The sequence below is a fragment of the Haliotis rubra genome, unplaced genomic scaffold (assembly GCF_003918875.1).
Source record: "Haliotis rubra isolate DU_JTF1 unplaced genomic scaffold, ASM391887v1 Scf50, whole genome shotgun sequence".
Taxonomy (NCBI): Eukaryota; Metazoa; Mollusca; class Gastropoda; order Lepetellida; family Haliotidae; genus Haliotis; species Haliotis rubra.
In genome coordinates, this window is record NW_025767191.1 from 2,872,359 (window position 1) to 2,888,213 (window position 15,855).

The window sequence follows — 15,855 nt, forward strand, 5'->3', positions numbered from 1 at the left end:
GAATCCTTCCGAAGGTTGTCCTGACAAACTGTTAAGGCTGTCACACTGCGCAGATGTCAATAGTGTATTGTTTTATTATTTTTTTACTCTTTTAATTGTTCTCATACAAACTGTCTCTGGCGGCCATGCGCGTGTTTCACACATGTCATCATTAGTGTTTGTTTCTGGCACAGAGCCAATATGTTGTTTGCCGCCCCTTGCCCTGAAGAAAAAGACATCACAGAACATAAAAATGTACTCTGCAAAATAGGAGGGGATCATGAAATAAATATTACCAAGTATCAGAACAAAACGATAAATGTCGATAAACGACTGCAAAACAGTAAGGATACAACTGTTATTAATACATATGGCAAGGAACCTTTAGAACTTTGTAAAGTTTTTGTTTTACTTTATTGACACGGAACTATTTCTGTTGATCTTTGCTACTGTTGATGAGCCATGCTGTTTGCTCAAAGGTAAGGATGATCCCTCCAATGTATGATTAGAAATATTGTAAGATCAGTTGTAATCTGTGATCAACTGTAACGCACATACAGCTGTTTTGTATGAACAGGTATAATATGTGATCTGGTAGAATGCAAGATCACCTGTTACTTATGATAAGCTGTAATATATGACTCGCTATAGTGTAGGATCAGCTATAATGGAAGATCATCTGTAATTTGTAATTATCTGCAATGTATGGTCCGCTGTAATCAGCTGAAAACGTATGATCAGTTGTGTGATGTACGATTCGCGGCAACGTACGATCAGCCGCATTGAATGATCTGCTGTAATTTGTGATCAGCAATAATGTATGACCACTGACAATGACCATCTGTTATGTATGATCACATATTATTCATGATCGTCTGTTATGTATGATCAGCTATGATATAATCTTACAAAAGTAGGGGAACTTCATTATTAATGTACGATTGAAACAATTAGGAGATATATCTGAGTCAATCAATGTTGTTGTTTTGAGAGTGCATCACCACTTGCACTTCCTTAGGACCATAGTTCTTTGTACAGTAATCGCTCTTGAAAGATGATTTGTGTGTGACGTGAAGTTTGCATGTGTATGATTTTCATTTTAAAACATAGGCTAAAAACAAACACTAACAACTGTGTGATGCAGGATGGTTGTCAAAATTGATGGTATACATTGATTTGTCTACCTTCTTGAAAACCATCAAAATCAAGAATGATACCTCATGCACGTGTATGGGGCTACTGCGTTGTGCATGTGTATCCCATGCGTTGTGTTAAGAGGTGGTGATAAAGAGAAATGGTGGTGCGTTCATAAGATGTCTTTCATTGAAAAGTTTGTTAACGCTCATACTTCCTATCCAAATTGAAAGTTCAGGTTCCCCTACTTTTCTTAACAGTATTTATGATGAGCCGTTGTTTCATCGATTAGAACGTACGGTTAGGTGTAATGAGTCATCTGTTGTAATGTATGATCAGCTATCATGTCTGGTCAGCTGTTATATAATCAACTGTAATGTATGATCAGCTATCATGTCTGGTAAGCTGTTATATAATCAACTTTAATGTATGATCAGCTATCATGTACGATCAGTTGTTGTATATGATCAACTGTAATGTACTATCAGCTATCATGTCTGATCAACTGTTATATAATCAACTGTAATGTATGATCAGCTATAATGCCCGATTATCTGGTATATACGATCAACTGTAATGTATGATCAGCTATAATGCCCGATTATCTGGTATATACGATCAACTGTAATGTATGATCAGCTATAATGTCCGATTATCTGGTATATACGATCAACTGTAATGTATGATCAGCTATAATGTCCGATTATCTGGTATGTATGATCAACTGTAACGTACGATCATCTGTTATATGTGAGCAGCTATTACGTATGACCAGTTACGATGTACGAACATCTGTTATATATGACCAGCTATAACGTATGATCAGTTATAATGTACGGTCATCTGTTACCTTAATTTCAATCTCCCCTCGTCGAGAAACGATGTAGCCCTCTAGTTCTTGCAGGAAGCTTGCAGTCACCTCACTCATATGTATCTTCAATGCTGAGACCAAAAACAGGCAGAAGATAGAATACAAAATCAACAATTGATGCCAATCTCCCTAAAGAAGCAGCAGTTCAATGATATATACACGCACGTCAATAACAACTGCACTTATGCAGGTAACATTTTCATAAGCTGAGCAAGATGTTCAGTGCGTTTAGTTAAGTGTCAGGGGCGGATCAAGGATTTTGGAGAGGGTGTATGGGGGGAAGGGTTGCTATGCACGCAAATCAAGAAGTCCCACCCCTACCCCTCTGGATCCGCTCCTGTGTGTTCTGTACTTCAATTGCATTAATCAGCTATCGACATTTCATTCATAAAGAAGTGGATATCTGTGTATTTACAACATATTATATCAACGAAACAGAATCTGACAGCAAGTGCATCATATTTTCAAACATGTTTCAGCGTTTCCGAGGATACAGAAACTTTTGGTTTAATTTTATTTTGTCAACAACTGGTCATGCTGATGTTGATAATATTTTATGTACGCTTCTGACAATATAAACGAACGTGATCTTCACCAACATAAAATATTTCCTCACCTTCCCCGTTCGATTCCATCCTGGAGGCCATGTTAACCGTATCACCAAAAAGACAGTACCTGGGCATTGTTTTGCCGACCACCCCTAGAGAAATGAATTACGTCAGTATACAAAGGGTGTAGGCATGCACTGCTCGACGTCATACATAATGATAAATGCATTTACCTACTGTCCATTTACCTACTGTACAAGTGGCCCGTGGCCCGCGGCGCCCATGAAGATCCGGGTTAGAATTGATCTTCAGTAACCCATGCTTGTCGTAAGAGGCGACTAACGGGATCGGGTGGTCGGGCTCGCTGACTTGGTTGACACATGTAGTCGTATCCCAATTGCATAGATCGATGCTCGTAAAACTAAACTCACTCACTTACTCGCTATGGTGCTGCAATTCGCTGTCATTTTTTTCGTGTGAGCCCGATAGGTTGCAAAGCTTGATATGGGCATCATTTTTTTAATTTGTTTCACGTAACCACCAAATTCTGAACATGGGTCGGTCAGGAAACAAAAAAACTATTTAAAAAAAAATTAACAAAGACAAAATTATCCGAATAATGTTCTTGATTCTCATTTATTGTAATTCTTATTACAAGTTCTCGTGGTTCTTTGGACTTGCGGCAGCGATTGATTAAAACATTTTAGATAGATAAACATTCTATATGACGAGGCGGTACGTTTTAGGCTCGAGTCGTCGATGTTGGAATGAAAAAAAAGGTTTTTTGGAGGGGTCGGCAATAAAATTAGAAGGGTCTGTCGGGCGGTGAGAAAAACAAAAAATAAAAATCCTGCCCTACTAGATAGTACTGAAAGCTTGCCCAACCTTTTTAGCAACAATCATGTGTAAGCAATGGTAGCTACGCCCTTGATGACACAAAGCTGATCACGACATGATCGTACCGTCGACTCCCAACTCTCCATCGCTATGTTTCCATGTAGTTGGAACTATACCTGTCTCATGGGTTTCACCAAAGTGGTAAATATCCCCAGCAATTCAGGTAGGTCGGTGAGTATGGTTGCAATATTGCAGCAATAACGGCGGGGGACACCAGAAATGGGTTTCACATATTATACTCATGTAAGGAATCGAACCTGGGCCTTCGACGTGAACGCTTCAATCACCAGGCTACCCCTCCGACCCTCACCAATTCCGTCTTTCATCCCACGCTCGGCATTAAACCAACTCAGCCACCCTAGTGTATACAGTCGGCAAAATGAGTAACATAATGTAATAAACAGGAGCCTATGATTTCGGAATATTTCGTTGAGGTTCTAGAAGTGTTGAAAAATTGTGGGAAAGGGACTAGGTGATTGACGTGTTGAAGTTGGTTCAAGTGTTAATATACCGAGAGAGTATTTAATCTGTTATTGATGTGTTTCTTGAAGTGTTAAAATAGATCATATTTCGATGTCACATAATTAACAATTTGATCTTATTACTACTACGATAGAAATACTTTTCAAAGCAGTTACTGACTGGCCTCTATCTATACAGTGAGCGAGTATGGATTTACGCAGCTTTTAGCAATATTCCAGCAATATCACGGCGGGGACACCAGAAATGGGCTTCACACATTGTACCATGTTGGGAATCGAACCATGGTTTCGGCCTGTCAAGCCAACGCTTTAACCACCCCACCGCCCCTAATCTCTACATACTTCATTCCCCACTTGATTGTTAAAAGGCATGTCCATTCGAGGAGCAGTATGTGTTACTATACACCAACATTAATCAATGTTCATGATGTCAACCCCTGGTTTATTTGACCCAGAGCTAAACTACCTACCTGCAGCACAACTACCAGTGTGAAGTCCAATCCGCAGTTTCATTTGGTAATCCGGACAATGCGCAACCTTGAAATTTCCAATCGACTGTAACAAGTCCAGTGCCATATTGGCAATCTCAGAGACATGACGATTGCCGTTTCGATCTGGGAGTCCGCTGACCACCATGTAGGCGTCTCCGATGGTCTCCACCTTGTACACGTTGTGGTGGCTAATGTTGAGGTCGAACATGGTGTACAAGTCATTGAGAAGGTCGACGACCTGAATTGGTGTGCTTCTGGCCGCAAGATCGGTAAAACCCACTATGTCAGAGAAATACACAGTGACAGATTCAAAGATCTCCGCTTTTACCTTAGATCCACGTTTCAGTTTTTCTGCTATTGAACTGAAAAGGAAGCATAAATAATTCGGTTTATAAAACACGAGTGTGAGTGACTATGGTTTAGCAATATTCCCGGGACAACGGAATAGGCTTCTCATATTGCACCCATATGGGAAATGAAACCCGGGCCTTCGGCGTGACGATCGAACGCGTCAACCGCTAGGCTACCCCACCTCCCCAAACATGTCAGTGAGTGAGTGAGTTTAGTATTACGCCGTTTTTAGCAATATCACGGCGGGGGACACCAGATATGGCTTCACACATTGGGCCCATGTGGGGAATCGAACCCGGGTCTACGTGCGAACGCTGTAACCACTAGGCTACCCTATCGTCCCCCAAACATGACAATAATGACATCAATAGATACACAGCCTCCTTGCCAGGACGTGTAATCTCGACGAGCCCAGAAACATAATAATGATGAAAAACACTGTCATAGGCTTCTGGCACGCCTAAGGGACGCAACTCTGCGAGCTATGGCACTAAAGAAAACAGGGCAACAGGTGTTTCGTGACTGTTCGAACGTATACTGACACCGGCAGCATCCTGAAGAGCAACGTGTCCGATTTCTTCTTCTCTTCCACGAGGTCGCTCGTCCTCTGCTCGATGATCTCCTCAAGGTTGTTGGCGTATTTCTCCAGCATCAGGATCATATTGTCTACGATGTTCAGCTTCCTGTTGACATACGGATTATGTTAATACACCCCTATAGATGAAGAATGTTAAAGCGTTAGTCTATTGCGACCAACTGTTGCAATGCTATCGCAGTAGTTTGTATTTTTCTCCTTGTATTGTCTCATTTTCAATAAGTCATTTCTCAAAATCAGTGTATGGTTTATATGAAATAAATACAAGTTGAAGTAGTTTCAGTCTCTTTTGATAACTGACAAGGAACTTGAAACCCAGATCAAGTAAACAGTTAAAGCATAAACTCAATGAAGCTGGAAGTCTGCACCCAAACATCCTGTATTTTGCACAGCGTATTTATCAACGGAAGTCAATTACTAAACTATCGATAATCACAAAAACTATTGATGCATCGATAGTTTTTCTTTTCTACCCTCAATTAATCGCTATGTCAACAATAATTAACTATCTCTGTTGATCACTGGGGTGTCTGGTCCAGACACGATTATTTTCAGACCGCCGCCACATACGGTGTTAGATTGGTTTGATAGATTGTTGTTTTACGCCTCACTCAGCAATGTTCCAACTATATTGCGGCGGTCTATAAATAATCAAGTCTGGACCAGACAAACCTGTGATCAGCAGCATGAACATCGATCTACGCAATTGGGATACGATGACATGTGTCAAGCAAGTTGCTCAAGACAAATTCTAACTCGGATCTTCACGGGTGTTAACGGTGTCAGAACTGACACTGAAACGGTGCTCCCAAATACAATAAAGACGTTGTTTTTCTTATACAATAACGAGTTGGCTTCTAAACTACGATCTCGGATTTGCATCAGGCTTGATGGTCGGCTTACAGGACCGCCTCAATTATTCAATGTCTGCGACCTACCTTCCCTTGTTCAGTGTAAGCAACGACTGTTTGATGCTTGTAAAGGTGGGTCTGGAATCAGGGACTTCCTCCCAACAATTCTTCATCAGAACCATGGCGGATTCGGGGACGTTATCACCACTTGTCTGAGACTCGCTCTGTTGGTTTTTGTCAGTATCCGGGCGGAATATCGGATTTCTTGGAGCTCTTAGGTTCTCAATAATCTCTGAAGAATACAATTGGTATTCGGTATTGTTGTGTTTGCTGTGGTTTAAATGCTTTACGTTCCGGTTAGCTAATTCTAAAGTGTGAATGTACCTTTGGGTGTGCTCCGATCTGTATCGTAAGGTTGACAGCGTTGTAAAATCTCGTACATGATGATGCCAAAGCTGTACACATCCGCCTTCTGAAGCTGAGCCGGAGCCATGACGTCTTTAGAACGAAGGACCTCTGGGGCTGTCCAGAACAGCCCTGTGTTCAACACGATATATGCAGGTTAACTGAAGAAAGTTATACGCTTGAGTACGGTCCAAACACCGACGGACACATTTGAAGTTCATGTAACTATTGCTTTAGACTGTATACAGCCGTGAATCATGATACAAGTAACATAAACTCCCCACAGCACCATCCTTCTGAACTATTACATTTCAGCAGTAAGTTCATGTCAACATCATACTGAAACCCTTACAAAAAAAGGCTTAAACGTTTAAGTCTGTACCAACACCTGTATCTTGCAAACTGAACATTCACGTTATGTTATAGTTGTAGTGTTCTATGTAGCGTGAAGGAGCTAAAATACATCGATTATTATAGAAACATATATGGGATTTTAGTATAACGAGTTAAATGAAGCAGTAACCGCATAAAACTGAATTTTCAAAATAACAGAACGCAATGGATTTGTGGTTGCACTAATTGACCGACAAGGGAAGGCATTAGTTTCAATGGCATCTAAGATACTGTCTCCTTAACGAACTCTATAAGCAATAGTGGTTGATTGACTGATTCACTTATCGATTGACTGATTAATGATGTATGGACTCAAACCTTGTAAAAGTTGATACTCAGCATTAATCTTGTCAGAAGGACGTCGTAAGTGCTTCATGCCAAAATCGGTTACTTTCAGGACCCAACGGTTGTCAACGACACAGTTACTGCTCTTCAGGTTGCCATGGTCACGAAGGGGGTGATGAATGAATGTAGCATAAACCCTAAAAGAACAATGTCATCAAGAAAATTTAATTTAATTACATTATATCCTAACATTATATCTACATCCATATATGCGATATAAGACCTGAAAGGCGTAACAACGCGTCTTTCTATACATATAATAACAATGCAAACATGTGGATCATATTAGTTTGGAGAGGTTCTTTAAACTGAATTTATTTGAGAAAATATTCTCTTATGTTCACCAGAACAATCCAGGCAGTTCAGTAACGTGTATAACGAACACACAAATCGAATTCAATTTGAATTTGAATCTGTTAAAATCTAATTACGAGAAAAACCTTCCTCGGAAGGAACTGTGGATCTGCCGTCAAAATAATTAAGACAAGTGCACAATAAATCTTGTGAGAGAATGCTCTATGATGCTTTATGATACTTTATGCTTTTCCCATTGACCACTATTTGTATAGATTTTATATCTGTTGATATAGTAATTTTGAAAAAAACGTTTTGGATCTATCGTCAATACAATTAAAACCTATACTGATTATATTTTACAAGTGAAGGCCATGTCGTTCCTTATATAATACCTTATATCAGCTGTTTCACCGAGACTTGATCAATTTCAAGCATGAAAGTCATATGGATAAATTATGCCACGAACATATTCCTTAAAGACAAGTGAGTGCATCGTGTTGATATATAGTAGTCCAGGTTTGCGACATTCATGGTCATTATCACAACACAAAATGAAAAAGCTTCATCCACGATCATATAGGTTCAGTATTGACGGACACTCCTGCTTCCATAATGAATTCCATATTGACCAATATCCTCAAACTACCTTCTCTGATGAGATGCGTGGTACAGAATAACTCTTTTTGTTTCATACAAAGTGTTTTGGGTACACTCACATTCACCAGATCAGTGATTAGGCTCATCTTGAACATCCTCTCCAACTTGATGTCCTCATTACCTATAATATCCTGCAAAGACAAAAATATTAAAATTTAGGTCGCCAAGGACAGTAAGGTTAGACGTCGACAGGATTCAGACTCACGATAGGGCTTAGATTTGTTTGACATAACTTATATCAATGGTAGAATTATGATAGACCTTGATCCACCATGGGACGCAGATCGATGATAGAGTTATATTCCCAGTAGGAGTCGGAAACATTACAGGATTCGGATACTCTTAGTTTGTTACAGACCAATGGCAGTACTGAGAAATATGACACAACTCAGAACGGTACTTAGAAGTACGACACTACTCGCACCCATGGTAGTGTTCAGCGGTATTACACCACTCATAGCCGTGGTAGTACTGAGAAGTACGACACTACTTTCAACCATGGTAGTACTGAGAAGTACGGCACTACTCTCAACCATGGTAGTACTGAGAAGTACGATACTATTCTCAGCCATTGTAGTACTGAGAAGTACGATACTATTCTCAGCCATGGTAGTACTGATAAGTACGACACTACTCTCAACCATGGTAGTACTGAGAGGTACGACACTACTCTCAGCCGTAGTAGTACTGAGAAGTACGACACTACTCTCAGCCGTGGTAGTACTGAGAGGTACGATACTATTCTCAGCCATGGTAGTACTGAGAAGTACGATACTACTCTCAGCCATGGTAGTACTGAGAGGTACGACACTACTCTCAGCCGTAGTAGTACTGAGAAGTACGACACTACTCTCAGCCGTGGTAGTACTGAGAAGTACGACACTACTCTCAGCCGTGGTAGTACTAAGGGTACGATACTACTCTCAGCCATGGTAGTACTGTGAAGTACGACACTACTCTCAGCCGTAGTAGTACTGAGAAGTACGACACTACTCGCACCCATGGTAGTACTGAGAAGTACGACACTACTCTCAACCATGGTAGTACTGAGAAGTACGACACTACTCTCAACCATGGTAGTACTGGTAAGTACGACACTACTCTCAACCGTGGTAATACTGAGAAGTACGACACTACTCTCAACCATGGTAGAACTGATAAGTACGACACTACTCTCAACCATGGTAGTACTGAGAAGTACGACACTACTCTCAACCATGGTAGTACTGAGAAGTACGACACTACTCTCAACCATGGTAGCACTGATAAGTACGACACTACTCTCAACCATGGTAGTACGACACTACTCTCAGCCGTAGTAGTACTGATGAAGTACGACACTACTCTCAACCATGGTAGTACTGAGAAGTACGACACTACTCTCAACCATGGTAGTACTGAGAAGTACGACACTACTCTCAACCATGGTAATACTGAGAAGTACGACACTACTCTCAACCATGGTAGTACTGAGAAGTACGACACTACTCTCAGCCATGGTAGTACTGAGAAGTACGACATTACTCTCAACCATGGTAGTACTGAGAAGTACGATATTCAGCCGTAATAGTACTGAGAAGTACGACACTACTCTAAGCCATGTCCATTTCAATGTCAAATGAGTTATCGTCACGATATGGCTGAAATATTTCCGATGTGACGTTAAATAATAACTCACTCACTCACTCACTCTAAGCCATGGTAATATTCACTGTCATGCCACCACTCATAGCCGTGGTAGTACTGACAAGTACGACACTACTCTCAGCCGTGGTAGTAATGAGAAGTACGACACTACTCTCAGTCATGATAGTACTGAGAAGTACGATGATACTCTTTAGCCGTGGTAGTACTGAGAAGTACGACACTACTCTCAACCGTGGTTGTACTGAAAAGTACGATGCTACTCTCAGCCGTAGTAGTACTGAGAAGTACGACACTACTCTCAGCCGTGGTAGTACTAAGGGTACGATACTACTCTCAGCCATGGTAGTACTGTGAAGTACGACACTACTCTCAGCCGTAGTAGTACTGAGAAGTACGACACTACTCTCAACCATGGTAGTACTGAGAAGTACGACACTACTCTCAACCATGGTAGTACTGAGAAGTACGACACTACTCTCAACCATGGTAATACTGAGAAGTACGACACTACTCTCAACCATGGTAGTACTGAGAAGTACGACACTCCTCTCAGCCATGGTAGTACTGATAAGTACGACACTACTCTCAACCATGGTAGTACTGAGAGGTACGACACTACTCTCAGCCGTAGTAGTACTGAGAAGTACGATACTATTCTCAGCCGTGGTAGTACTGAAGAGTAATAGTAGGCGTATCATCCGTTCAGGTCTGGGCTGTTATCTTAATGTGATATGATGGGACAGATGGGAGTCCTTGGTAAAACCTTCTGGGACATACCTCATCCTACCGACTAACAATGACAAACAAGTTCCTATAAACTGCAAATACTCCATAGAGAGACCACACATACCATAGAAATAATATTTGCATAGACCGATAGAACGTATACAAAGTTGAACATGCTTCTCAATGAACTAACGCCTCATTATTGTGGGGGCGGTGGGTAGCCTAGTGGTTAAAGCGTCCGCTCGTCAAGCCGAAAACCCGTGTTCGATTCCCATCATGGGACCAATGCGTGGAGCCCATTTCTGGTGTCCCCTGCCGTGATATTGCTGGAATATTGGTAAAAGCGGCGTAAAACCATATTCACTCACTTCCTTAACTCCCTGGCTTGTGGCGCAGTGGCGTGTGCTACTGTCGTTGGATCCAGAACAATATCTTCTACATTACCGGATAACAGCTCTATTTTTACAGCAGAAGCCAAAGCTATATCCACGGCTCTTAAATATATTAAAAAACACCCTTAATATAAACAATATATAATCTTTTCTGACACTCTTGCGTGCCTTCAGGCTATTAAAACGTATCTTGTAAACATCCTCTTTTAATTGAAATTATTGAATTATAAGATGTTCTTGCTACTGGCCAATTCGACATCGGTTGCCCAGCCACGTCGGCATTTCTGGTAACACAATGGCCGATTTTGCTGCTAAGGCAGCGCTCAACAAATCTGTGATATCACTTCTCATTCCATATTCCATTACAAAGCTGTTATTAGATCCTATGGCCGTGATCTGATGCAGAAGAGGTTGGACACCCAAGTAGGTATAAATAAATTACATGCAATTAAACCATCCATCGGTTACATCTACTGTCAGTCCAGATTCCAAGCATGTCTTGCTTGACTGTATTGATTTTTTCACAAGGAATAACTATTTCAATGTAAAAACGATGAAGGATCTTTTTAAATAATGTACATGTTCATTTAATTATTGAGTTTTTAAAAGAAATTAAATTAATTGATAAATGTATATTGTAATTAGAATATAAATTTCAATTTGTGAGAATGAATTAATGACTTTGACTGTTAGTGGCAAAGGGGTTTAAGGGGTCCCTCTGAGAAGGTATGCAAGTCCCATTTCATTCAAAGGTTTTTTCATACCACGTGTTTTAATCGTAAAATATGTTAGGGACCGTTCATAATTTATGGCTAGGGGCGGTGATGATGATGTTTATGAAAAAGCATGTACAATGTGAATGAACCCCCCTAAAATTTATGTACAAAGTAAGTGCACCTTGCATGTCATGTACAAAATCAATGACCCCTCCCCTTCCCATACTTTCTAAGCATATTTACTCATGTACAAAATTGCTGACCTCCTCCCCAGTACATGTGTACAGAATTGATGACCCCCATCCTCCCCAGAACAAAATGGGTGAACCCCCGTTACAATCATCATCACCCCCACCCCCTTCCTAGCCATAAATTATGACCGGTCCCTTATTTTAATGTATGGCTACTTTTTACTACAATCGCCAATTCAGCTAGGTAGCAAAGGTACTGTAAGTCCCCATGATTCCTAGTATAGCGATCTACCTTCAGTTATTGTCGTCCTACAGCCCATTTTATATTGTACTGTTAAAGATAGAAATAGTGTTTTATGGTTATATGCTAGTTTTACGTATAAATCCGTGATAGACTAGTTATTTTACTGTCCATTGCAGACAGGTAAGTATATAAGTTTATTTTTATTTCATTTATACAGTTACAAATTTACAACTTTCATAGTCCCGATATGGCTGAAATACTGCCGATGTCACTTTTAACTCACTCACTCACCCCTCTTGTGTTTCCTTTAACCGCATCATGATCGGCTTTCTTTGTTATCCTTTGTCAATATCACATCCTTGTTCGGCTACGATCGTCGTATTCAGTTGTTTCCAACAAGATGACACGACCATACTATTGTTGAAATAGACTTGGCGTCACTTGAACTCCCATTCTCCAACATAGGCTTAAGATAGTCGTAGCGCTAAGATCGCTTTGTGCAAGTGGGCCTTGGTGTTCAAAGCCGCTATAAACTAAACACACTTAACATCAGTGACATAATTACTGATGTATTGATCGTTGTGCTGTCGTCAGACGTTTTAGTAAATGTTTATACGAAGGTAACACGACATGCCAAGCTCACTGTTTAGTTGGGGATATTAATGTTTTTTTCTCATGAAGAGATATTGTCTCATGTCCATGTATAATACCAATACATTGTCGTTCTGGAATTAAAGGACCACTTTATAATATAAATCTAAACAGATAATAACATCAAAACCTTGTACAATTCAAAAGAAGTTACGGACTGGCCTTTTCGTTCCTTTCTCAAAAGTTAATCTGTAATCATGTGTCATTATACTGGGGTATGACAGATGGGAGGTACGTGGATAAAAGCAACAAAGAACTGTTAACATGAAAAAGAAATCTCTGATAGAAGTAAAGTCAATTGTACAATTCCGACTGTATCATGAGGGTGTGTTTATGAATCACTCTCGAATAATCATGACAAGAGATGTCATGACCTACTGATGGCCCCCGTCATAAACAAATGCAAAGGCTCGTCAAATGTGTACCAGCAAAGAACATACGGGAACGTATGGTACAGTTGAAAGTTGGGATTTGCATCGGACATGATTATCTTACTGATGTGTCAAATTTGGAAATGTCAGTATGAAACTTTTGAAAGGTTCATCGAGGTCTTGAATGTTCTAAACTTGATCAAACTAGGTCCGAGCAAGCTGCAATCTGGATGCAAAAAGCATGCTCTATTTACCTCAAAGGTCTCCCAACGTACAACAGCAAAAGTTGGAGCTGTTGGAATATTGCTCGACATAAAAATATTGTTTGAAAAGATTGGCATGTTGACGTCAACCAGGTTATCATACAGACTTGTGGAGAGTCACTCCCTGCGTTATACATAGATCTAACTGTGAAAGACATGAAGAGATCGCACAACAAATAAACTAAAGGTCAAAATCGCAGTGGATCACATTTCAATCCCTGAACAGAGAAGTCGTCAGTAACCATCGGTTATGAAATAATATTGTCAAAGTGTTTTTTATTAGAAAACATGCATTATTTGTTTAAGGATTTGTTGAAGGTCTTTTGGAACATATTTGAAAAGGACAGCGTAGGCCGAATATTTAGAATGTTAAAATGTCAACGCCAGGCAAAGAACGTTGTTGAGATCTGGATCTCGTGTCATGCTATCGGGATGTGTCATTCAAAATATATGCGTCGAGTTGCAAAGACCACTTGTTAGATACTGGTCATCTGAAACCATTTAATCAGAAAACATACATCTTAAAGGACATCTTAAACTTCTGATCATTTGTAATAATTTCGTCTCGATGTTGATTCTTTTCTCTGTGAGAACTTGTAAGAATCTACCTCGAAAAATAGCTAAATACAATCACCAGTTGTTTTACCGTATTCGTTTACCTGCAGACTACCTTTAGAACAGTAGAGCGTGAGCCAACACGGAAACCGGTCATCATGGCAAAGACCAATAAATGCATTGACGTTCTCGTGGCGCAAATCTTTCATCTGAAGCGGTACACAAACACATTCAATACAACTTAAATACCTTTATACACATTCCAGTAGTCATTGTGGACATTGGACATATGAAATAGCGGTGTCAGAATATGCTTTATGGAGCGTGTTATGTCCAAACGCTATTATTGGTAATGTTATCTCTGTTTTGGAACATGTGGCTTGTCATAATAGCTCCCTGTGGAATCGATGGTCAGCTTAATTGATTTCTCTGAAATCCCGGTTTACCTTAATCAGTCTTCATGAGATCGTAGTCTTTTCTGTAACGACGAAAACGTCATAGCTTTGTTCGAAGCTATCTATTTAGAAATCATAATGACACGCATTGACATCTAAAAACCTCATTTCCTGTTTCATCAATTATCTCTCTACGAAAATTCTCATCAAAACTACCCATTTACCATATTAACAACAATTGGGAACATATGATTAAGTATTGGCGTACGTGTGTGTGAGTCTACTTGATGTTCTTCATCACAAGTTTTCGTTGTAGCGTAATGGTTTTTTGTGCAACAATTACTTACAGCTTTGAGTTCAAGCATGTCTTGTCTTGACATCGTTGAGACGTTGATTGGGTACTCTATCTTCCTGATCGCCATTGTGTTGCCTTTATAATGCCCGATCGTTGAGAATATTTGACCTTCACCTATCCCTCCCGTTTCCAGCTTCTGGGAGGATGTATTAGTGTTGATGCTTATCTGAAACAGTTGGGTACATTCACACATATATTAGCCCATCGTTTTACCCCATGGCAAACATCACTGGAGCCACGCTCCGATGTAGAGTCATGTGTATATCTTATTACATGCACAAAACTAAAATCTTCTCCACAAAATTTGGATGCCTTAGGCACAGAACATTTGAAGTTTCGCTCATTGAAACGACACAATTCTACACTTTATAAAGCCTTATAAAGATTTAGTTGTTTAGATTTAGATGTAGTAGATGCAAAATGACGACTTAACTGTCTGTAGGCAATGTCCCTGTGCTAACGTAAGTTGTCATAAAATGGTATTGTCTCGTACACGTATGGTGATCCTAACAGACACATACACTTACGAACACCAAGAATCTGCTGACAAGATCATTTCTTTGAGTGGCATATAAGAAGTTGGGAAGTACAATATTGACAAACTTTATGCAAAGCACCTTCTTTTATTCCTTGAGTGCGACCTTTGTACAAGCGTACAAGAATCAAAACGTCGCAGTAATAAATCGAAATAGAAGAAATTTGCCTCCAAAACGTTTGTCAATATTGACAAGATAACATGTGCCGTTTTTCAAGAATCTATATCGAAATGTACAACGGTACAAGAATCGAAACGTCGCAAAATTAGAAATAAAAGAAATTGGAATCCAATCAGTTTGTCAATGTCAACATGATCACATGTGCCGTTTTACAAGAATCAATATCGAAATGTCGCACTCACGAAATAAATAAATTGTCAATCATAAAGTGTGTTAATATTGACATAATCACGTTTCACAAAAACATATCCGTTGAAATAGTCTCCTTGCAATAAAACCCCCCAGAACAGCTAAAAAGCCCTCCACTATGATTTCTGCACTATGTAGAAGCGGAAAA

The 15,855-nt window shown here is 39.9% G+C and overlaps 1 protein-coding gene across 1 annotated transcript in view; it reads right to left on the reverse strand.

The window, feature by feature from the left end:
* Nucleotides 1-151: 151 nt before the first annotated feature.
* Nucleotides 152-15,855, reverse strand: part of LOC124291877 (atrial natriuretic peptide receptor 1-like) — a 42,882-nt gene continuing 27,178 nt past the window's right edge. The window contains 12 exon segments of the mRNA XM_046728943.1: nucleotides 152-202; nucleotides 1,964-2,055; nucleotides 2,601-2,684; nucleotides 4,382-4,764; nucleotides 5,296-5,436; nucleotides 6,287-6,491; nucleotides 6,584-6,736; nucleotides 7,316-7,454; nucleotides 7,456-7,479; nucleotides 8,356-8,427; nucleotides 14,157-14,261; nucleotides 14,795-14,968. Coding sequence (XP_046584899.1) covers nucleotides 152-202; nucleotides 1,964-2,055; nucleotides 2,601-2,684; nucleotides 4,382-4,764; nucleotides 5,296-5,436; nucleotides 6,287-6,491; nucleotides 6,584-6,736; nucleotides 7,316-7,454; nucleotides 7,456-7,479; nucleotides 8,356-8,427; nucleotides 14,157-14,261; nucleotides 14,795-14,968 — 1,623 coding nt within the window.